The 25346-nt window shown below is 35.0% G+C and overlaps 3 protein-coding genes, 1 long non-coding RNA gene and 1 pseudogene across 4 annotated transcripts in view; 4 read left to right on the top strand and 1 right to left on the bottom strand.

Annotated features, from left to right (window-relative positions):
• Nucleotides 1-918: 918 nt before the first annotated feature.
• Nucleotides 919-2732, top strand: LOC127870359 (uncharacterized). The gene is made up of 3 exons (XR_008044775.1): nt 919-1035; nt 1517-1617; nt 2125-2732. It is a non-coding gene; the product is annotated as an uncharacterized LOC127870359 (long non-coding RNA).
• Nucleotides 2733-6399: 3667 nt separating this feature from the next.
• On the top strand, nt 6400-11901 carry LOC127869906 (THAP domain-containing protein 1-like). Its single transcript, XM_052412565.1, has 3 exons — nt 6400-6807; nt 11082-11213; nt 11887-11901. The coding sequence occupies exons 1-3, from the start codon at nt 6400-6402 to the stop codon at nt 11899-11901; spliced, it is 555 nt and encodes a 184-aa protein (XP_052268525.1).
• Nucleotides 11902-12143: 242 nt separating this feature from the next.
• On the top strand, nt 12144-13058 carry LOC127870218 (acidic leucine-rich nuclear phosphoprotein 32 family member A-like). Its single transcript, XM_052412867.1, has 2 exons — nt 12144-12372; nt 12975-13058. Exons 1-2 carry the CDS (start codon nt 12176-12178, stop codon nt 13006-13008), a joined length of 231 nt encoding a protein of 76 aa, XP_052268827.1. The 5' UTR covers nt 12144-12175; the 3' UTR covers nt 13009-13058.
• Nucleotides 13059-13353: 295 nt separating this feature from the next.
• Nucleotides 13354-17700, top strand: LOC127869907 (uncharacterized; annotated as a pseudogene).
• A 5011-nt stretch (nt 17701-22711) lies between these two features.
• LOC127868089 (uncharacterized) overlaps nt 22712-25346 on the bottom strand; it is a 48638-nt gene continuing 46003 nt past the window's right edge. Inside the window, 3 exon segments of the mRNA XM_052409684.1 lie at nt 22712-23721; nt 24448-24573; nt 25035-25248. Coding sequence (XP_052265644.1) covers nt 23532-23721; nt 24448-24573; nt 25035-25248 — 530 coding nt within the window. The 3' untranslated portion in view covers nt 22712-23531.

The following is a 25346-nucleotide window of genomic DNA, read 5'->3' on the forward strand; positions in this document are numbered from 1 at the left end:
CAAATCAATAATTTCAAACAATTACCGACTATTTAAATAGATAATCTTTCCATTTACATCAGTGTTTGAAACGCTTATGAAAAATAATTACCCAAGCCTTTCAAAATTTAAGCACGGACAGATCTGTATCGATTCTTTTGGTTACATTACACTAAATCATTGTGTATCCCTCTGTGGTCCATTCGAAAGTAGTGCCTATTTCTAAAGAGTTCCTTTTCTCTTCTTGAATATAAGCCATTTAACAATGTGAGACATGTCTTTTGTGGTTATTTGTAATATCCTGTATGTGTCTGGAGTACTTTGATGCCTTGGATTGGAAGCTAACTTAAAAGATGAACTTTTGAGGGTGTGTTTTCTATTGTGTGGGGCTTTTGTCGAAATTAGGATTCCGAAACACGTTTTTCTACGGTGGGTTCATTCGACAGCGATTTACTTTCTTAGAAGTTGCGAGACGGTATGTTTTTGATTGCAATTATTGGAAGATGACAGATCCATCTTTAAAATGATACCAGGTTCGGAAAAATTGATACGTCGGAAAGGCAAGAAAAATGCTGTGAAAGTTGTCAGTTTTATAATGGGACCCTATGGGAATCGGAATTAGTGTAATATAACCTTTAAAAAGCACATTTACTGCAATGTCAAGGTCACATGGATTCGTCTGCAAGCGAGACAAGTAGAAAATGAATTTTAATGAATGTTTTGATGATTTGGGTGCTAAAATAGATAAGAGGTGTCAATATTTTGGTCCAAATGGATGTTTTAGGTGGTTTTGGACTGTTCCGGATGGGTGGGGGACCTGGTATGGACAAGTAAGGGTAACATTTCCAACAAATCTTAAATGTAAATATTATTATGTCCATAGATTGAAGTTTCAGGTGGAGAGCAAGATGAAAAATATGCAAAATTACATGCATGCAACCCATTTATGATATTTTTCTCTTTGTTTGTAGGCCTGACCGTTTGTCCTTGAGCCGTAGATGGTCAACAATCCGCTAGCTGTCTTGCTCTGACTGGTGCACTGGACATGATTTCAATGTGAGTCATCATACTGATTGTTTAATTAACACATGAATTTCAGTTTGTTCGTTAAAGTACTAACTTAGCTGTGTATTTTTACAGTGGACGTAGTGGTGCGGTGCAGGTGGTAGACTAGGTATTTCCATATATACACTATGTTTACAGAATTGCGGCCAGTGGAGCAACATAGCTGATGAGTTAATAGCACTAGTTCTTCAGACAAATAACTTTATTTTCAACCTATAAAGCATATTTAGCTGTAGGTGGGGCCAATTAGCTGTAAGATCTGGCTTTTGTTCTGTTAAGCCCTTAGAGTAATGAATTTCAGAGTGAAGACCATAGCGCCTTTTCCTAGTCAAGTATCGGGCAGCTGTATGTCTTTTCAGAAATGCACATGTCTTTTTAGGCATGTCATTGTGTTTGCTTTTAATAAGATAGGCAATAAACTCATAACCTTTAGACAAATGAGCATCTGTAAATTCAGATTTCACTATTTTAGAGTCAGCCAGACCATGATTGAGCTTAAGGGTTGTGCTGTGGATGCAGCCTGTGCAGTTCCGGGAGAAAGTCACTGTCTCGGGCAATGTGGTCTGTTATCAGGTAAGCAATATTGAAAGCCTCACACTTTTGGGGGGTCTGAAGCCTTGTGCTGTCAATGCGATCTGGTTCAAGTACAATAAGAATGCATTCTCAAAGCAGTACTTCATCAGATATGGTTACCTCAAGCTTACAGTTCGCGGGCAGATATGACTTCGATTTGTTCTTGCTAGCAGAACCCCTACAGGCCAAACTATGCGTTAAGCACTATTTTCCACAGCAACCCTTGCAGACAGAAAAACAATACTTAAAATTACTTCTGGCATTTAATTTCTAATTTCCTACATATCTCTTTTGTATGTGTGTTTGCCCTTTTTAACTCTGACATGCCATCTTGCTCACATTGATGGAGCATACCTGTTTTTGTTTAGAGCCAAGTCCCCGGCTGCTCGAGTTTGCCGTGTCAATAATGAGAAAGCCATGGCATGATGTCTCCTCTATGTGTTTCCTTATCTCAGTGTTGAACATAATTGCCAGTTTCAGGGGCCTAAACATTTTATTTTATTAAAGGTCTGGATGATCCTTGCCTGACTGCGGGTTTGTGTACACCTCAATCCGACTCTGTGTCCTGAACAGAGGCCGCAGTGGTGCAGCGCTTGTGGACGATCCATCAACATCCTGAAAGGTCAACACTACACCAAGCTGGGAAAATTGATCCTGATAGTCATCCCCAGGTAGTGGAATGAATGTTCACTGAACTACAGAGGAATCACACCCAAATGACTTTCCTGCCACGACATTAGTGTGGCCACTCGCATAGGAATTCCTTAGCAAACATGCTCTTTTGCATGGTGACTGTGGACATTTTTGCAAAACTTACGCTTTCAACACTGGATTTTAAAGAGAATACTTAATAAAATGTCGCTAACAGGACTTATTTATATGAGAGAGACTATCTGGATGCGCATTAAGTGTCACTTTGTGTCGTAAGCTGTTGAAGGAGCGATTTGCGCCTTTTTAAGTGTTAATTTTGGGTAGCCGGCTTGTATCGGCTTGAAAGCTGAAAATTATGCCTCTCATCATAATAGCATTAATTTTTGTAATTGCAATGTGTATGTTTAGATTGTAAGTGAAGCTTTTAATAATAATTTTCTTAAAAAACATGATTTTATATGCTGTCAGTGAGTTTTTTATTGAAAAAAGTGCTTAAAATTTAAAAAAGTCTCCTATTTCATCAAGAAAAGTACACTGATTCACAATCAATACATTTATTTGGGCCTTTTGCTGATATATTGGTGAATTTCGCATGCAATGATACCAGTTTTTGCCATGAAAGTTACGCGTAACAATAATTGGAGACGCAAAATCAGCTGTCGTCACTTAGACTAAAAATCATGCATTCCGACTTGACTGCGGCCAATTTAGTCACCGCTTTAAATGGCCATTTTAAGGCCTTTACCCCCATCCGAATGCACTGAAATTGCATATTCATTGTGGAAATAGTTGAAATCTCATGTGGAGAAAGTTTGAAAAAGATAGGACAAAGTTGAGTTCCCTTAAAGGTTACATTACACTAAATCATTGTGTATCCCTCTGTGGTCCATTCGAAAGTAGTGCCTATTTCTAAAGAGTTCCTTTTCTCTTCTTGAATATAAGCCATTTAACAATGTGAGACATGTCTTTTGTGGTTATTTGTAATATCCTGTATGTGTCTGGAGTACTTTGATGCCTTGGATTGGAAGCTAACTTAAAAGATGAACTTTTGAGGGTGTGTTTTCTATTGTGTGGGGCTTTTGTCGAAATTAGGATTCCGAAACACGTTTTTCTACGGTGGGTTCATTCGACAGCGATTTCCTTTCTTAGAAGTTGCGAGACGGTATGTTTTTGATTGCAATTATTGGAAGATGACAGATCCATCTTTAAAATGATACCAGGTTCGGAAAAATTGATACGTCGGAAAGGCAAGAAAAATGCTGTGAAAGTTGTCAGTTTTATAATGGGACCCTATGGGAATCGGAATTAGTGTAATATAACCTTTTCTCTATTGACCTTATCGCAACATCCGGGCACTTGCGTCAGTTAGAGTTACATGCCCCTTGACGACGGTGAAAACAAAAGCGCTGTCGCCATTTTATTTGCATTGAAATATTTAACACTGCTCTCAATTTTCTTAAGTTTAGGCACATCTTCGCGACCATTTTTTAGAATAAAAATACCCAGAAATAGAAATTCTTTCATAATAAATTTAATGAACGAACACAAATAGCGATGAAAACAAACAACCAATAAATTTTAAATATATGCAACATATAGTAGCTGATTTGAACCTCTATATTTGTTACCTTATTACCTTGTTACGTATTAAATAAATTATCATGATCAATGTTATTGTTTTTATTTAATTCACACCAATTTCGACACTTTTTGTTTCCGCATGATAGGTATTTGGATGCCCCTTCCTTCATCTCAAACCGATTATCTCGTTATTATCGGATACTGTCCAGACAAAGAAAACACGGTGTCATAAAGCCAGCTGGGGACCTATACTTGGGGCTCTGCATAAACCACATGTGGTCATTAAACACAATTTATGATACCTCCATGTCATCTCTTGTCATACTGAGCAATCATTTAAGCCAAATTTTTAATGCCGAAATAATTGAATATACAGTTGCTTTATAAAACACGTTGACACCTTTAATAAACATGTAATTAAATTAAATGCAATATTTTTCATTTGATTGTTTGCATCAGTCTTAAAATCGTGTAATCTTTTGTATTCTGGTGTTTAATTGCCCCTTTGTTTTGCATAATCCGATTTTCTCGTTTTGATCAAATATTGTCTAAACTTAACTGACAAAAAGGTGTCATAAACCACACTGGGTGGTCCAGACAGTGTCATTTAACACGATAGATGCCACCATGTATCCTCTTTCTGGTAGTATTAAGCAGTCAATTGGATGAATAATTAACGCCGATGTACTTAACAGTTGCTTGAATTAGATATGTGACATATGGTCAAATATAAAGTCATGTCCAATTTAGATTATCAGAAATTTACACCGTAAAGATACTAGCCCGATTAATTTATTAAAGTATTTAATAATTATAAAATTTACGTAAAAAAACAAGTACCGTATTTAGCGTGTTTCAGTTTATTAAAAAGACGTCATTCCGTATTTAGATTTAATGTTACGACAATAAACGATCGACATCATAAAAAAGAAATTACGTTTGACAGCAACGGGGGAAAATAATGTTTGAAAAACAAATATTTATACAGATATATGTGTGTTAATTTTAATATTTGTCACTCGTACTCATTACAATGAACACAACTAAGGCTTTCAGTAAGTCATGTACCAGATGTCCCTACGTATTTTACAGCTTCACATTAGCATGATAAATTGACATAGTAGAAATATAATTATAATGTTCGAAGATGAATGAACCCTGAAAAGAACGACAATACTCATTACATCAACATCTATAAGGGTACTCCCATTATTACAGAATAAACGAATTTACCCGGTGTCTCAGTGAGAAAGTTAATGATGAATGTCGCCGTACTCGATCATCGGCCACTTGGTCGGGTCATTTTTCCAACATCCAGCTTGCAATTTGTACGGACATTCATTAAGTCCAATTAGTTTTATTTTCTGATCATATCGGGCTTTCGAAGTGCAATCAAACCCTTCATAATAGTCAAAAGACATTTTAAACACCAATTACAGGACATTTAATTACCTATCGACTTCCCAATAGGAATGCAAATGACGAAATATCAGCAGAGGTGCTCAATCAGCGTAGTTAATCGACCGTATCTAGGGCATTGTTTTCACCGTCGCTAAGTGACTGCCCCTTTTGTGACGTCATCGCGATAAGGTCAATTCTTTTCACAAATGAAAATAGACGCTACCCTATTCGTCTGCGTCAGGAATTTGTCGTAAAACTTGTGGTAAGCGTTAGATGCAGACGTGCACAACAGATTGAGTTCTGAATACAGATTTCTGAATGCAGATTTTTATAGAAACTCCTCACAGCAGTTACTTCCCTTGCTTCGCCCGGTCAGTAACTTCTAGTATAAGGGAGGCCACTGCGTAGGAGATTGAGATTTATAGTGCAGATAGAATTGTTTTACGAACGAAATTTGTTTTAGGTTATAAGAAGATTTTTTGACATAAAACGGTCTTAGAAAAATTCACTAAAAACGGTGTCAGCAATATTCTTGGAAGAAAACGTTAGAAAAACGTTTCCAAAAAAAATTTGTAAGAATGACCATATACTAAATCAAATAGATATTTCGTCTGATTTTTGATCAGGTAAGGCTTCATAAAGGGCAACCGATGGATGTGGATTTTCGAAATGTGGTATATACCATAAGCAAAGGTGCGTAAACGCACCTATGCTAATAAATCTTGAAATCGCAGAATACTTTTAAACTGAATAAATAATCTTGAAATAAAACAAAGTTGATTTAACATTGAATAGATGTTACAATCAAAGGTGCGAAAGTTACCCGTTATGATTCACACCTATACGGTATTATTCACACCTATCCGCTTATATATCAGTGGGACGAAACGTCCAATGCCCTCCTACACAAATATCAGTGGCACGAACTGGTAGTGGCACGAAACGTCCAGCACCCGTGTGCACCACTGCGCATGACGAATATTCCCATGTTATGTACAGTATGCACTGAAGCATGCAAATTTCCCTCAAAACTTCAAGGATTACAGGACTGTGTTGATCATTCACTTGCATATACTTAATTTATAATCTCTTTTGTGTTTATTACCAGTCGAACTTTTACATGACATTGAGGATTTACTGATTTATAAGATGGTGCAATGTGCAGCGTTTGGCTGCAATGCTCGTCCTGAAAAGCAAACGGAAAAGAAAGGATTCTTCGGCTTCCCAAAGGACGAAAGTATTAAGCGGAAATGGATTCTAGCCGTGAATTCACGAAGGATTATCGACGGAAAGGTGGTGGACTTTACGCCAAGCAAATATGCAAAACTCTGCATAAAACATTTTGAGGATAAGTGCTTTGTCCACACCCCGAGTGTGATGGCGAGTGCGGGCTTTGGGATGAGACTGTCGCTGCATCCTGATGCAGTGCCAACTTTGTTCCCTGACACGGACAACTTGAAGGCATTACAGCCGAAAGCCCTAAAGCCCGACGAGTTAGGAGCCCCAAAACGGAAACGTGACACCTATGGTGCTTTTGCCAAGAGAAATCGCAAAACGGTAAGAACTAAATTAATAAGGTCAATGATCAGATATGCATCTTAATACCACAAGTTCTATGTTATTTCAAAAAGCTCAAACACTGACAATGTAAAAAATACTTTTGAATTAAAAATCATTGTATGTAGTTAGAATAGTTGGCAGCTAGTAACCAAACTAACTTTGGCAGTACGGCAAGATCTAATTATTTATTGTAAGTGTTTAGGCAGGCATCAGTTTGAAATCGACACATTTCGATCTTAATACAAAAATGTATCTATCTATATATACTGCTAGTCTACACAATGGGTTATGGAGGTTTCGGTAAATGACAAGTTCGGTAAATTGATTTATATAGTAAATGCCGTGGAGGTTTCGGTAAATTGAAATTAATTGAGTTGTTTGGCACTAATTAAATTATCTGTTTAAATGTACGGAGTTGATTTTATCAATTTAGAGATGTTTGCAAAGTGTTAATATTAATTATCCAGGCTTGCAACCCATTAATATTCTAATCAAGGGAGGTAAATTATATATTAAAAGTTTATCTTTAGGTCATGATCGTTTTGTATTTTATATATGTTTTTAAACAATTAGTTGATTAAAACCTTAATTAAAGCGTATCAGATAAAAAAATATAATAATGCGACTCTTACAAGAGGTGGCCTCCACGTGGCAAGAGCTGGGCAACATATTCATTATGTTGGCAAACTACCTCATGTTTATATAATGAGAAATTTTCGGTGGTTTAAAATACTAAGATCAAATATGTTTGTTTCTTATGTAAATAAATTTCTCGCTTCTTTTTCCTACAATCAGGTCAGCACATAAGGTATGATTCTTAAAATAATGTAGGTATGTATGTTTAGATCGTGAACAAGCTTTAACACTGGTGGCCGAGTTTTTACATACACGACCAGTAACTTTCAAACTGTGAAATAAACAAGCGTTTTCCTTCTATAATCATGTTTACAAAAAATACTGGTGGTGACGTCAAAGGATGTTTATTTGTGGTAAAAATTACATTATTATGTAATTTGGTAATTATAAAATTATCATGGTCCTTTTCAAATAAGAAATCAAAGAGAGGATGAAGAGAAGGTTTTCACGGGTTATCGAGTAATTAAGGTAAGTGTTGTTGCTCAAGTGTTAAAGTGTGTATATATGCAGGTGATTTCTTTTACTGTATCATACAATCATGGCTGAACATCCATATATTTTCTGCAATATTGAGGTCACTTCTCGTTCGCACGCTATTGCATGTGATGCATGTGGAAGATGGAGTCACATTAGACACACCGGTAAGTCTTAGTATTTTCTTTGTGATAACAGAGATACATTAAAAATGTGAATTTGCATTTCTTTTGTAGTCGCCTGTGTCATGTATTGTAATGTAAGGGACACAACTCGTATTGTCTTGTTAAAGCATGCAGTCATGAGTTACTTGTATTGAGATTTATATATATATGTGAATCTATGAATAAAGCCAGTTGTGAGTGACCCACCGACGAGTTCAGAGTTATTAAATGGTGTCAGAAATCTATTAAAAATCGGCGCAATCAGGCGATTGCATGACAATCGTACGTTGCAAATCTGTTGTTAAAGGTTCATTTTATACAACAGCGAAATGGCTTCGAAGGGAATCAGGCCATTACCGGAATTTAACCCGTCAGAAAGTGCATCAAGTTGGGAAGACTACAAACGGGACTTCATAATTCATTTGGACGCGCTAGGTCTGGACGACAAGCCTGGAAAAAGAAAGGTTGGTGTCCTACTTGCCAACATGGGGAGAGAGTGCGTAAAAATTTACGATTCGTTCGCGTGGGCGCCGGAAGTTGTTGCCAATCAGGATGCTGGAATCGCGGCAGTGCCAGCCGAGGATAAATGCCATCTAGAAATTTACGTTAATTAACAGATAATGGTTGTAAATATAAAATCATATTATGTTATAACTTTGCTTTATTTATTTTCGCAAATTACCCATCAGCAGTACATGCAACTTCGCAGTGGTGAGTTACAGATAGAGTGGTTCTGTAATGGTTGCAGGAACCCTCCTCTGAATACCACAGCAGAGGGCGACGAACCACCACCACCAATTGAGACCCGGTCTCGCCAGTCAGAAATCTTGCGCAAGAGGACATAAGACACGGGGGTAACACTACCATACCAGATGTGTCATTCGATCTAACTCAACAGTACGAACGACCAACGCGACCAATTAAATCAGCATGCGGAAAATCTGAATGATAATAATGTGTCGTATTAATATTGTACTGGGTCATAAATGTATCTTATTAATATGTGATTACTCCCTCATTTTTTTTTAAATGACATGAAATATTCAAATATATATATTGTATCCATGTTTTACTTGTTGCTTATTTATAATATATGGTAAATAAAACGGATTACAAAGTCAATCAGTTATTATTTTTTATTCAACGGATTTGTTCAGGCAAAAAATGATATCAGTTATTTTGGCCGTAAAACCCATTGTTCCAGTACAGTAGCCAGGTGCCTGTGTATAAGATATAAGTTGATAAGATAATGATCATCACAGCAGCTTGCTATAACACAGTGTATTCATTCTGCTGGCGTTGTGTTAGATGTCATTTTTATCAGTTTTCAATTATGTGTATCTCTTCGCTTAACTCAACGTTCAATGGCACGCGCACTTAACATAATTATAAAATATAACGCGTATCATTATATTACTTTTTTATTAATTACGTACACGTATTAGATTTTATATATTGTTTTTTTTCTTGTGTTTTTCTCAACCAGAAAACATGTATTATAAAATTCAACATGAAATCATTTTTTAAATCATATTTTACAATAAACTTTTTTAAATAGCATTAAACTTAATTGAAGAGCTTACATTGATTCCGCCATAAATCATTATTTATTATTACTATTATGTTATTTAAATAAAAGCACCAATTATAAAAAAAAACAAGAGTATTGCGTTATTTTAATCGTAAATTTAACTACAATTTCCTAACAGAATTCGTTTTTCAGAGGTAGCTCATTCATTTCCCTTAATTCTTTACCGTAGGCATAGCATTAATTACTCAACTCAAAATTAATCCACAGTTTGCAAATAAATGCCCCTAATGTTATTGTAAGCCAATACTAGGTGTCATTAACACCTCGTTGTAGGTATACCACCTCTATAAAACCAATTTACCGAAACCTCCACGGCATTTACTATATAAATCAATTTACCGAACTTGTCATTTACCGAAACCTCCAGCACCCTACACAATTAGCATTTCAAGCAGTGGACACTGTTGAGTCCATTTCCTGGGAAGAACCAGTACTTGGTGTCTATGGAGGAGATAATGAGAAAGCTCCCTGAGTAGGGAGCGAACCCAGGAACTCCCGATCGCTAGGCGGACACCGCATCCAGTACACCACCGTGACCTCTTACTGGTTTCCACCACGGTTAATTTAGCTCAAGTTCTAATGTAAAGCAGTTGCTGACAAGCCATATTTTCTACCTATTTACCAAAAATTCAATTAATAATGTGTTGCTTATCTTTTTATTGTTTAAAATGTGAAAACGCAAGGGCTTTTTAGTAAATCCATTCAGACTTCCAATAATGTATTAATGCTGGTTTAGAAAAAGAGATGATAAGTTAGAAATAGTGTGCCATTTAACTGTTAAAAGAATAAAAAATAAATTCGAATTAGTAGCCGACAGGTGTTATATTATTTATATACCAATTATTCTTCATGTAGTGTGAATCATAAAATGCATCTTGATTTTTTTGTGTTTTCATAAATTGAACAGCAACTGATTCTAGTACTTAGTATTTATGGCTATTTAGGCTACTGGTAGTGCCATGATAATTTAAATAACAGTTCAATTTCAGTCTTCAGGGTAATATATTTAGCCAAAATCATTGTTCTATATTAGAAACAGGAGAAAAATCCAATAGCCTGACTATATAAATTATTAATTTTTAGAAGCCCAAAAAACATCTTACCAGACCCGGGATGTCTGGCTTATAATTGGCATGAAGACTGAATAAATGTTATATTTTCAAATTATTATTGTTACATTCATTTATAATACATGAAATGAATATTTTTGTTTGAGAAAATCACCAAAATGATGTCCATTCCCTGTTTGATGTCTTATTCTCAATTCACATAATACAGTGTTTTTAGAACACACATATTGTTGCCAGTTATAATTAGATATAAAATCTACTAAAATGAACAATATCAAAGGTACAGCAACACATGTATGAAACTCTGATTTATTATATCATGTCATTATTTGTCAGGTGGATGAGGTACTGAAGTTGGCAGAGAGTGAGTTGTCTGCAGAATCACCAGTCGCGGAGACTCCTGCAAGCCTTGACGAACCTGATTTGTTGACACCCAGTCATTGTTCAAAAGCTACTCAGACTACAGAGGTGAGGACACTAAATAATAAATGCAAACAATATTTTGTTCCAAAATTTCCAATCACAATTCACAGTGTCTAGTGAAAAAGTTAATTATTATTTTGAACAGATGTTTGTATTTATTAAATGCTCAGGGATGTTAAGCGCACATTTTTAACCAGGTTTTCCAAAGGAAAAAACTGGTTATTAGATTGGCTAATGCGGGCTGGCTGGCGGGCGGGCGGAACAAGCTTGTCCGGGCCATAACTATGTCGTTCATTGTCAGATTTTAAAATCATTTGGCACATTTGTTCACCATCATTGGACGGTGTGTCGCGCGAAATAATTACGTCGATATCTCCAAGGTCAAGGTCACACTTTGAGTTCAAAGGTCAAAAATGGCCATAAATGAGCTTGTCCTGGCCATAACTATGTCATTCATTGTGAGATTTTAAAATCATTTGGTACGTTTGTTCACCATCATGGGACGGTGTGTCGCACGAAAGAATCACGTCAATATCTCCAATGTCAAGGTCGCCACGACTAAAAATAGATTTTTTTTTTTAAACAAACTTGCAAAGGGGGTTAATTTTGTTTGTTCATTTCAAAAGTTCAGCTTGAGTTTTCTCCCTTTATCAGATTTTTTTTTCACAATGAAAACCTGGTTTTGTGACAATTTTGTCCCTTGTTAACTTCATTAAAGGAAGAAGCAATTTGATTTCTGTCAGTTGGCAACTTGGCATGTTACATCATTTTGATCATATTTTTACTCAACATATGTTTGAATTGTGTATATATTTACCCTTTTAGTTTAAATCATGCAGATATGCAAGCCACCAATTTCAATCAATTATTAATAACAAAAAAGTATGCAAACACTGTAGCAAAAACTAATGTTTTAATTACAGACGGTAGTGTTTCGACCGACTGAAAATAAGGGTTTTAACATAAAACCAGACCGGAAAAACAAAAACGTGCAGGCTATCGCCAACATGGTGGACTCGGCTACTGAACCGGCTTTATTTGATTCTGAGGCTGAGGTCGAGGGACTCTTTGAGGAGGAAGACACGGAGGATGATATCCATGATGATGACTTCGACAGTTCAGAGAAGGATCCTGATTGGGAGCCTGATTATGACTCTGAGGAGGAATTGATGTCAGATGATGAGGAGGAAGAAGAGGAGGTTTGGTATGTATTTAAAATGAACTTGCTTGTAGAAATGGCATGTTCATGAATGCTTTTTACTCAATCTACTTTGTGCAATTATACTAATATTTTTAGAAACGCCATGCAGACTATTTGCTACCTTTATCTGTACATAATTATATATGTGTGTTGTCAATAGCTAACATACTCTCTTGGAAAATCTCACTATATAAGATGTATCATCAAATTTAAACTGGAATTATGTTTGAAACATGATGCATTTTACTATATAACATTTATCATCAAAGTTAAATTGGAATTATGATAGAAACATGTCAGTTTACTACAACTTACAGATATATTAAAATGTTTTGATGATGTTAATCTTCTTTTATAGAAAAGAAAACTGAAGTTCTATGCATTAGTTAATAAATCTTGTCAGTGTATAAATGTTTTGATGAGTGCCATGGCAATAAGCATTTTTTTTTATTTGCAAACATGTATACATGTGTCTATTGTAAATGTCTGTGAATTTCCTATACTTTGCTTGTAAGAAATGCAACTATTTTCAACTTTTTTTCGTAGTAATTGTTAAGTTAACATGTAAACCAAATTCAATGTTTTGCATCGTAATTTCCTTTCAGGAACAGCAATCCTGAATATCCTGACAGACCTTAGTTTGTATATGAGAGTTGTTTGCTCCCGTTACTGCTTATGTGCAGTGTTTGCGGCGACAAATGTTCCATTACTCGTAAGTCGGTGCGTGGGGGACAGCTGAAGATTTCCACTCTCTGCGGAACCGGTCACATTAGAAACTGGGATAGTGCTCCGACAGTCAATGGAACACCTCTCATAAACCTTGGTGCTGGAGCAATATTTTTAAGTGGCGTTTCAATAAGACAATGTTTGAACTGTCTGGACTTTCTCAAAGTGCCTTTTATTAAATATAGAACATTCACACGCATCCAGTCATCTTACATCCTAACAGCAGTTGATAACATCTGGAAACGAACCCAGAAAAAAATGTTCCAGATGTGCGAAGGCCGTTCTCTGAGGCTAGGAGGTGATGCTCGCCATTGTTCCCCAGGCCATACATCCAAGTATGGATCCTACACACTGATGGACCTGGAAACTGGACATGTCCTTGATGTGCAGCTTGTTCAGGTATGTTTATAATTTTAAGGGCACAGACATGCCAGTAAAGCAATATTATTGACAAATAATTGAAACTAGTTTCATCTCAACACAAAGCTTGAGTATACCCCCACAAACGAAGTTAAGGGTGTATAAAAGAGTCAGCTCGTCCGTTTGTCTGTTGGTTAGTCTGTCTGTCGTTTGGTCAGTATTCAGGGTTCGCTCTTTAATTCAAGTTGTTTTCATCCGATCTTCACCAAACTTGGTCAGAAGTTGTTTCTATATGATGTCTTGGTCAAGTTTGTATTTGGGTCAAACCGGGTCAAAAACTAGGTCACAGGGTCACTTAGTGCGCTTAAATCATTCAGCATGTTGTCCGCTCTCTAATTTAAGTAGTTTTCATCCAATCTTTACCAAACTTGGTCAAAAGTTTAACCTAGATGATCTCTAGGCCAAGTTTGAACATGGGCCTTGCTGGGCCAAAAACTAGGTCACGGGGTCACTAAGTGTGTTTTACACATGCAGCATGGGTTCCCTATTGCAAAATATTCTGTGTCAATGCGGCATGTGGGGGTATTCTTCACGTCTGTGACAAAGCTCTTGTTAAAAAATAACATCGCCATTAAAATCTCAAATATACAGCAGAACTTAGTTTACAAATGGATGATGTCACATATAAAAGAGTTGTAATGGTTGCGATTTGCAGTGATGAAAGAATTTCTTACACATTTCAGAATTATGTGCGTGTAATGCAGAAATATATCATTCAATCTGTTATTATTCAATAACATATTATGTTATTTAAAGGGGCCTTTTCACAGATTTTGGCATTTTTTTAACTTATTCATTAAATGCTTTATATCGATAAATGTAAACATTGGATCGTAAAAGCTCCAGTAAAAAATCAAGAATAAAATTAAAAAAAGGAAAAGAACATTGCCCGGACCAGGTTTCGAACCAGTGACCCCTGGAGTCTTGCCAGAGTCCTGAAGTAAAAACGCTCTAGCCTACTGAGCTATTCCGCCAAGTAGACATAATTCACGTATTTTATACCTTATATAAGCAATCTTCGTAGTTTCACAAAATTTAACGACAAAAACAGAACTCTCCAAGTTATTCAATCGTTTCGCGTTGCAACGCTTTATAATTTTTAGGTTTTAAAATCGTCAAAAGATGCATATAATGGCTATATTAGACCATGGTAAATGTTCAGTATTACCGTTTCCTCACAAATATCATAACTAAAACGAAACTTTGCGAAACTGAAACAACTTTTTTCAATTTTGTCAATTTACCAAAGCGTGAAAAGATCCCTTTAAAGTGAACAATGTATTATGTCACCTGATGGTATTATGTTAATTATTGTTATTGTGTTGGTGTCGTTCTGATATTGAAGTCCTAAAAAACAACAACAAAACAATGAAGCAGGCTATAACAGTTATATCTATGTGAATGTTGTTACATAAAGTAATCAAGCATGTGTGAATTTTAAATTTCAGAGTAATGAAGTAAAGAACAGCAATGCCATGGAGCTGGAAGGTCTCAAGCGGTCACTCTCAAACCTGTTCAGCAACGGGCTAAATGTATCAGACCTGGTTACTGACCGCCATGTCCAAGTCAGGAAGTTCATGAGAGAGGAGATGGGCCGGGTTCGCCATTGGTTTGATGCCTGGCATATGGCTAAAGGTACCTTTTTAACTTTCTTATTATTAAAAGAGAATCTTTTAATTTATTAAGTTGCTTCTGGTGCACAAGGTCACCCAGGAAAAGTGTAAAAAGGGTACATGACCGCCATTGAATGACTGAACTACTGTTGAAAATTGTTCAAACAACTGAAAAAACATCATTTAATATTTACAAACAAATATATCAGTATTATAAACATATGTGTTTATATACATTTTATTTGAGAACTTGTCTAACCAATTCATTTTGCTTAACCAATTCATTTTGTTTTAAGGGATCAAAAAGAAGCTGATGGCACTTGGAAAGAAAAAAAACGTGCGAACTAGTTGGACAGTGGACTCAGTCAATTGCGAATCACCTGTATTATTGTGCAGCTTCAAGTGCTGGCAATGGTGACATGGTGGTCGCGAGATGGATGTCCATTGGAAACCATGTTTCCGACATACACGAAGGTCACGGGGACTTGTTTCCGAAGTGCCTCCATAGTCCCATACAGAGGAACTGGATTAAGAAAGGTATGATGAAATATGTTGTGATAAATAGATCTATATGTAGTCTCTTTAGGTGCCAGTCCAAAAATGTCACTGAATAATGAAATGTGTATTTTGGTGGTTGTGAAATCTTTCATGGTCAAATATTTTGGTTGTATTAAATTGTTAACCTTAACCCAATAATTATGAAGTTTTTATATCTTATGTTTTTTTTTAATAATATTAATTAAATAATTGCTTATGGATTTTTTAAAATTATTTTACTCAATTGATCTACAAAGGCCTTGAAGTGGGACTATACGATTTTTCAACTATTTATGAATTTTTATAAAATGTCTGAACAACTTATTATACATATATTTCAATATAAATTAAAATAAAAGTTAAGAAGAACATGTGTCGAAAAATGCGAAATAAGCCAGATATTTAAATCTGAAATTGAAAATGGCTTCCAGCCAAATTCGCCAGCATATATATAATGCATGTACAATGTGAATCTAAATTTAGTTTTAGTGCAGATTCGTTCATACGTCACAAAGACACAATTTCGTTTCCTTACAAATACGAGTAAAAGTGTCGGCATCGGCTTTAACCAGCGCTAACTTGTCTTTGCTGCATTTTATGAAATTCGTCTTCAATGTATAATTTGTATTGCCTATTTTGTGTCATCGTAACATAATTTAATCAATATATTAAAATGTACCAACATATAAAAATCGTACAGTCCCCCTTTAAAAGTAATCTTTGAACATTGTGTCCAAAAGAAGATCTTACCAAATTTAACATTGCAAACATTACGAAAGGCCTAAAGAGTAGGTCATTTGTGTTCAGAAAAAAATGTTGTTAAATTTTATAATTATTATGCCCCCCTTGGAAGAAGAGGGGGTATATTGCTTTGCACATGTCGGTTGGTCTGTCGGTCGGTTTGTCGGTCGGTCCGTCCACCAGGTGGTTTCTGGATGATAACTCAAAAACGCTTGGGGCTAGGATCATGAAACTTCATAGGTACATTGATCATGACTTGCAGATGACCCCTATTGATTTTGAGGTCACTAGGTCAAAGGTCACGGTGACCCGAAATAGTAAAATGGTTTCTGGATGATAACTCAAGAACGCATACGCCTAGGATCATGAAACTTCATGGGTAGATTGATCATGACTTGCAGATGACCCCTATTGATTTTGAGGTCACTAGGTCAAAGGTCAAGGTCACGGTGACCCCAAATAGTAAAATGGTTTCCGGATGATAACTCAAGAACGCATAAGCCTAGGATCATGAAACTTCATGGGTAGATTGATCATGACTCGCAGATGACCCCTATTGATTTTAAGGTCACTAGGTCAAAGGTCAAGGTTATGGTGACCCGAAATAGTAAAATGGTTTTCGGATGATAACTCAAGAACGCAAATGCCTAGGATCATGAAACTTCATAGGTAGATTGATCATGACTCGCAGAAGACCCCTATTGATTTTGAGGTCACAAGGTCAAAGGTCAAGGTCACAGTGACCCGAAATAGTATAATGATTTTCGGATGATAACTCAAGAACGCTTTTGCCTAGGATCATGACACTTCATAGGTACATTGATCGTGACTCGCAGATGACCCCTATTGATTTTCAGGTCACTAGGTCAAAGGTCAAGGTCACAGTGACAAAAAACGTATTCACACAATGGCTGCCACTACAACGGACAGCCTATATGGGGGGCATGCATGTTTTACAAACAGCCCTTGTTTTATTTACATTTATTGGATTATATATTTAACATCCGATTAATGTAAATGAAATGATTATGAAATTTTGTTCAATGACATGTGTTGCCATGAAAGTTGGACTATTACTTGTATTTAGGCTCGAAGGCGCACAAGGAATTACTGTTGGTCATCGGCGGCAAGCGCCTTCTCTCTGACATTCGCATGCTGTCACCAGCTGAACAGACCTCGATGCTGGAGGCTCAACACAAGGTGGTCTGCCAATTTGCGCCAAAATTTGTCTGCTTTTCATACGCAGCAATGAAACAGAGGTATGAATTGTGATCGATTAATATAATATCTACAGAAGAGCTAGCGCAGGCATGTTGTTTTTGTCTTTCATAGTCCAGTGGTAATAATTTATAAAACTACAACTTTAAGGCAAAAATTAGTTTATTTCCTACACGATTGATAAATATTTGTGCAAGTTTAATGAGAACAACATTTGATTATGATGCGGTTTGGGTTTTTTTACATTCGGCATTGGTTGCGGAAATTCTAACAACCAAAAATAAGATCTTTAATTCGAGTAAAATTATTATCCTAGTTGACTAATAAACATTGTCATTTGCAGTTCATAAACCATCAAGTGCCCATGAGCATATGTCCATAATAAATATGCATTAGTTGTGAAAATGATTTTAGTTCCTTTTTATGCCCGTGAAGGTGGGCATATAGTGATCGCACTGTCCGTCTGTCTGTCTGAAATTCCGTCACACTTTGCGTTAATGTTTCGAAAAATGTGGAAAAACACTTTGCGTTCAGGTTTAGACAAATTTGGAAAAAGGGGGCATATGTCATCCTATGGTGATATGCCTTGTCGTTATATGAAATAGTAATTGTTGATATAATTTGTGATTAAAGGCTATTTTGTAATCCAGATTGCATCTAGCAGCCCTGCATTCCGTTTCTAATGCGCACAGGAAACATGCAGAGACGAAGAACGGCTATTTTATCTACATAAAACACATACACATCTACTGACTGTTGAAACATGATTGGCAAAAATTGCATATAATAGACCCCGGTATCGTCTGCTACATAACATTCGCTTCATTAATTAATACAGTTCCTTCAGCTAATCTATTTAGTAAAGCATTCATTATGTAAGACCATATCTTAAACTTAACATGCTATAGATATACCGCGATAGTTACTCGGATCGTCCCGAACCCTTGATTTATATAAAGGCACAATTATATGCTCACTCCATATATCGGAAAAGATGCCAAAACGTAAGATATAATTATATAACATGTAACGAATAGGGGTAAAAGTATGCATAGTATCTATATAGACTACCGACACAATTCTACCGTTACCATGGGAGTTACCGTAATACATAATACTAATGACAATGTCATCTGAGATTAGAAAATCTGAAATAGCATCAGTCTGCTTAATCGTATGAAACAATATTTTGAACATCCAACTTGTAAAATAGGCGTAAACGAAAATGTTGAATCAGATTTTTTTAGATAACTAGTTGCAGATATTGATGAACAGGCCTTTATTAACCGACCTTTGTGTTTAAGGCTTTTGACGTGAATGAACTAAAACATTTTGTCTTCCCTGTTGGTATAATCTTTTTGATTATAACACATTTTTAAAGGATGGACGTTCTGTACGATTTAAAATCAGTAGATTCGTTAGCTCATTGAAATAGACTCAGAAACGATTATTGCATGAATTTCTTGTTTGAGTATATTTAGTACACATCAAGTAACGTATAGCTACCAGGTCGTGCAGCCCCACTAGACGGGTAATATGAGTGTAATTCATTCAGCTTAGGGCGGTTGACAGGACGGGTTTGAAAAAAAACAATCTTGAAAAAGAGCACTGCATGATGTATGTTTTAATGTAATTTGTCGTATGCTCTCATTATCAATCAACATGTTTAAAGTTTTATTAATATAAAATAGTAATCTAGATATTAAAACCTGCAACACAGCTTATCAGACGTTATATTTATTGTCTGAATATAAAACAGATAGGCAAATTACAGACTGATTTTAAAAGATCGATTAACCATTCCCCGAATCTGTAAACTCTTATCAATTTATCCCGTTACTTAAAAACAGATTACGAGACCAGTATATCACTAACTGGAACGTAAGTGTCACATCATCTAGTTCAATGATTTTATATAAGGAATTAAAACCAGTATTCGAAAGATCGGCTTATATTGATATTGTTGAAAATAAAAAAACATAGGAACATTATAGCTAAATTACGTTTGTCATCTCACAAATTATTTATTGAAACGGGTAGACACCAGAACATTGTTAGAGATCAACGAAAATGTGTTTTTTTTGCAACCTCAATGATATTGAGGATGAATATCACTTTGTTCTTACATGTCCTTACTATGCCGATGTTAGGAAAACATTAATTCCAAAGTATTACAGATGTCGCTCAAATATGTTTAAGTTTATCGAATTACTTAATAGTTCAAATAAAAATGTGTTAAGAAAATTAGCCATGTTTTGTTTAAAAGGCTTTGAAATGCGAGAAAATGTCTTATATATGTGAACATGTTTCATTGTAGTATATTTTATTTACTTGATTGTATTTGTAATTCATAGATGCACTTTGACTATACTGTGTTTACTTGTTTGTCAATGGTCAATTGCGTTTTGCCGATTTTTCCAACAAAAAAACTTGAAACTTGCTATATGTTATATATCTTTCATAAAGCCACTAAGCGTATAATAATGTAATACGTGTTGCAAGCATTAAACAACGTTTTTACAGTATGTGGTCACCCAGTAGTAACCTCTTCCATGTGACATTCTCACTTAAACATGTTGTATTTCATTCTTTTTTGAATCGATCTTCCTTCGAATGATGTATATTTTGTATTTAATTATAACGCATGCTGTTATTGTATATGTATGTTAACGACGATGAGCTGTATATGCTTAAGTCAAATAAACTATTCTGTTCTGTTCTGTTCTGTTCTGTTGTTCTTATTATAATGCTATACTGTTTTAATTACACATTTAGATATGTATTATACATGAATAGTTTGTACTGGTCATATCACGTTTCAAAAGTCTTTCAATATATAATAAATTGCTCTTCATTTAACGGCAGTGGGTGTATTGAATCCCGTGTCCGTGATTGTTTCAATACTTGTGAAAATTGTATAGGTGGTTTCTGCATTTGAAAACTCTAATAAATAAACATCACTTATATCTCATATGTTTAACCCATTAATGCCTAGCGTCAAAAAGGCATTGGCAAACAGTGTGATGCGGCGTCTCATCTGGGTATGCGCTGTTTGCTTAAAGGAATTTCTGTGAGAAATATTCTAAATATTAAAATAAATATACTAGACATCCCTAAGTTTGGAAATGCATTGATCCATTTTAGAAGGATAGGAGAGTCCACTAGGCATAACTGGGTGGAAAGCGCATATTGTAGTTGTGTCATACCATTAATTGTACACTAGTATCATTATCCGGTAGCTAGCGGTGCATGTATTACAGTAATCAAAATGCGCACTTGTGATTTAATTCCTACGCATTCTTTTCAATATGGGTTATTCAGGGTGCAGGATCACGTGACTTTGTGGGGTTCCAATTAAACGCTAATAGATGTAAACACACCGGTGAGAGATTCTTTTTTCCGACTTACTTTTTATAACAATCTTTCTTACGAATTTCAACTAGTGCATAAAATACAGATTTTAATGCTGCTTATGTGAATGTGATATACATCAAAATTACTTAATTTAATAAGCACTTGTTCTTGTTAAAAAAATATATGTGTACTGCATTCAGTTATACGGTTATGCTTCACGCAACGTTAACTTTTGTAACCGATTTCAGACGTATTTAATGATTTATTCTTATACCTTAAGATACTGACACAAACTGCAAAAAAAAAAAAATTATGCACTAAAGATTTTTGTAAATGAATTTAAATTACTTGAGATATTTGATAAAGTAAAGTTCTAAAGAGTGTGTTTACATCTCTCCAGCCCTTGTGTAAACCCATGAAAACCCCTTTGATTATGCACCCTGTTATTCGACAACAGCCAACGATAGAAAACTATTTCTTGCATAAACTATCGGCACTGTATGAATGATCTTGAAATCGAAATGTTCTCTTTCAAAAGTCATACAACTCCTTTATTTATTTATGGATTTTAAAAAAAGCCTCTAAAAAGTAATAATGACCAAAAATAAAATTTAATGCGGGATTATGCCAAAAAATTGATTAATTCGTTTAAACACTAAAAATGGCGGACATCTTGAAAATTGGAGATGGGTCCATAGCTAAAATTGAATCAAATACTTTAATCTACAAATGTGCCAAGTTTGTTGCTTTTATCAAAAAGTGAACAATTATTTCACCATATGACCCCACTATACGGAATGTATTTCGAATTGCTAAATACACTATGCAAACGTTTGCACGAAACAATGAAATGGTGGAACAAAAATGAATTCAAACATTCTGAATGCCCCGAACTTCTCCGTTTTATAGTTTTTAATGTTATCAGTAAGCAGTGAAAGCCTGTCGTATAGCTGAATATTTAAATATGATCTTAGTTGTCAGCAACTGACACATTTTGGTTTATACATCACTCTGTTTTGAATCAATATCATTCGAAATACAACGTATTAATCAGTGTTAAACTTCGACTTGCAATCTTACATCAGTTTACACATTACATTGGTTTTGACGATGCAACATTGTGACCACAGCTTTCTTTGTTATTTTTAAGATGAATGTATTTCGTCTTTACATTTATCGCTTAACAAAGACGTTCTTAATTGTGATACACGCTCAATTTCTATTTCTTAGTTTAAAACGTCACGCGTGTCGTGTTTATTCTTTCTTGTGTGTGTGTTAGGCTAAGCACGTAAAATCGCTTAATAATTGCGAGGTAACCTCGCGATTTTCGTATACTGCAATATCTATTGATGCAATCATGAGATTTAAAAAAAAAACGTTGTGGTTGTTTCTGTCGCCTTTGTTTCTACCTTCATACAATAAACGTTTACGTCGATCAAACCTTGTCTTCTTTTTTTTACTCAGTCACATTAACTGGGAAGATACTGTGTGTACATTGAGGCAAGGCGGTAGAAGAGTTACTATAAGATCATGCATCGATATAAGACAAAAACGCTGCGTCATACAGTTTTGGCGTGGTACAATATGAGTGTACATAATCTTTCGAAATGTTTGTGAAAACTAATAAATACTTTTTCAAATGTATGCTTAAAACAAAAATCGTTTTTCTAATGATGTGAATTTAAGTTATGCAAAGATTTATTAGAGAAACCTTATATAAACAATAACAAAACCTAACTTAACAGTTTATTTCAATAAATTATACGAAAAGAACACTAACACGAATACGTAGATAAATATTTGTTTGCCTTTTCTTTACGAGTAAATTTACTATTGCTTCCAAATAAAGTAAAAAAACGAACGCATGTTCATCACTCACATCAGGTTTTCTTAATACGCCTTTTAAGTTAAAGTGTTTAATTTTTACGAATTTTAATTGTCGCCTCTTTTACTTATTCATATATTATCAATATGTTAATAAAACTACAAGTATTGGTTAGACATAAAATATATAAATTAATATAATTTATCAGAGAAAACAGAATATAGACACGCATTTCATTTTTTTTTTTCGTTTTTTATCGAAACTTATTAATAAATCATCAATTTGTAAATAAACATGCAAGAATTGATTTCTCATAAAATATATAAATTAATATACTTAATGAGAGAATACAAAATATAGACACGCATTTCATTTTGTTAAAGTCAGCTATGTGTTTCGTTTTTAATCGAAACAGATCCCATTTTGAAATAACGTTACCCCCGTTTTAGCAGTCATTTTTGTTCTGTTTAATTCGTTATGTATATAAATAGTAGAACTCATGTCCGTGGTATAGTACTTTAGATATGGGTATAAACTATTTTTAGCTATTGCATGCATACAAGTTTTGAGTAACGCCCATAGTGTTTTCCCTTGCGCTTTTTAATTTTCATGAACGTTTTGCAGTTTTTTCTAATCAAATGGAATAACAAAACAAAAATACACAATAACAAAAATCAATGTCCTGTTAGCATTAAACAATCCGGATAATCCAGTCTCTGGTTCGAGTCCTAGTCCGTGTGAACGTCCGTCATACCCTTGGCCCCGGGACGCAGTCTGACGCCAGACTGCATGGAGCGGGGCATCGGATGGTCCTGCTGTAGCTCCGCCTTATGGGCCATCTTCTGAGCCATTCCTTTATGTAACATGTTGTCCAGTTTAACGTCACCCATGTACATGTTCGATATGGAGGCCAGGAACCTGAAAAAGAAAGATTCACATAGTATGCAAGTATGTACCTACCTTTCATATTACATTTTAATTTTGTTTCAGTATCGTATATTATGTACGGACTTAACTTTCTAAATTACGTACATTTTATTTCGTAAACAACCGTATTGCATTACATATTTTAATATCTTACGCCAAGTATTAGCTAACCATACATGACATTTTCTGCGACTAAACAACCATGCTGGATTGCGTAACCCGCAATGATTGATACTAAGATTGTACATGACAAGGTGATGAACAAAATCGTCGTAGTAATATTTAAAATATACACTTCTAAAAGATTTTCATTTAAGCGATAAAAAAATTAGGATATGAAAATATCGCGTGTATTTGCAGTGCCCTAACGTTAATTTTGCCATAACACGAATCACTACTTTGTTCAGTCACGGCTAAGCTATCCAAATACTTTTAACAGTGTACGGCTGTTTAATCAATGCATATCTGGCAAATGCTAAAGGACTTGCATTTTGGAAAGCGAAACAATTATCATAGAAGACACTGTCGACGGCAAAATCATTTTATATCATGCCACAATTCATAGTTAGACCTCTTACCGAGTCAACCAAAAGCAACATCTGCAAGTTTGCCTATGGTCAATCAATTAAAGCTACTTTGGTCTTTAACACAAGCTTAGTTCAGACAAAATAAATTGCAATCGATTTAAAACTTGGTTGAAGTTTATTGACAGTTTACCTGTCGATCTGGTCTGGGAACTGATCAATACGGTCCTCCAGCTCTTTGTATTTCCTTTCTTTCTCCAACTCGGCAGGGCTGATAGTGGTCGGGCTAGCGCGTCCTATTCCAGTCCACATCTTAAACCTGGAACGACGATTAAACGTGGGCAATTTTGAAGGACAAATGTCCAAATTTGCTGCATTCTTCAATTTTTTTTAATATGATCAGAATTATTATCGTCATCAGCATAAATATCATCATCATTATTAGGATGATGATGATGGTGGTGATGATGATGATGATGATGATTATTATTATTAGTAGTAGTAGTAGTAGTAGTATAATTATTATAAGTATTATTTATTTTTTTGTATCATTATTATTATTATTATTATTATGATTTTTATTATTATTTTTATTATTATTATTATTATTATTATTATAATTATTATTAATAATAATAATATTATTATTATTATTATTATTATTATTATTATTATTTTTATAATTATCATTATTATCATCATCATTTTTACTAGAATTAATTATTATAATTATTATTATTATTATTAATTATTAGTATAATAATTTTTATTATTACCAACCTGTTCATCATAAAGTCAACAATCTCGTAGTCGTTCGTTTGCTTGAGTTTGTCCTTCCTGACAGCGGAGAAGGTGTCGTTAAGAATGGAAATAAGCATGTTGACGACGATAAAGGTCACCGAGACGACAAAGAGGAACAGGAACAGCTGCGTCATCCACTGGTTGACATTCTGCATGCCGTAGATGTCGAACCTTCCCATGATCATTAGTATTCCTGAAAGTATCACATTAAACATTGTTCGCATTAGAACGGACATTTTTACGGCACGAACATAAATTATGACATTTTGAACACAACTGCTACATTCTGTT

The sequence above is a fragment of the Dreissena polymorpha genome, chromosome 2 (assembly GCF_020536995.1).
Source record: "Dreissena polymorpha isolate Duluth1 chromosome 2, UMN_Dpol_1.0, whole genome shotgun sequence".
NCBI classification, from domain to species: Eukaryota; Metazoa; Mollusca; class Bivalvia; order Myida; family Dreissenidae; genus Dreissena; species Dreissena polymorpha.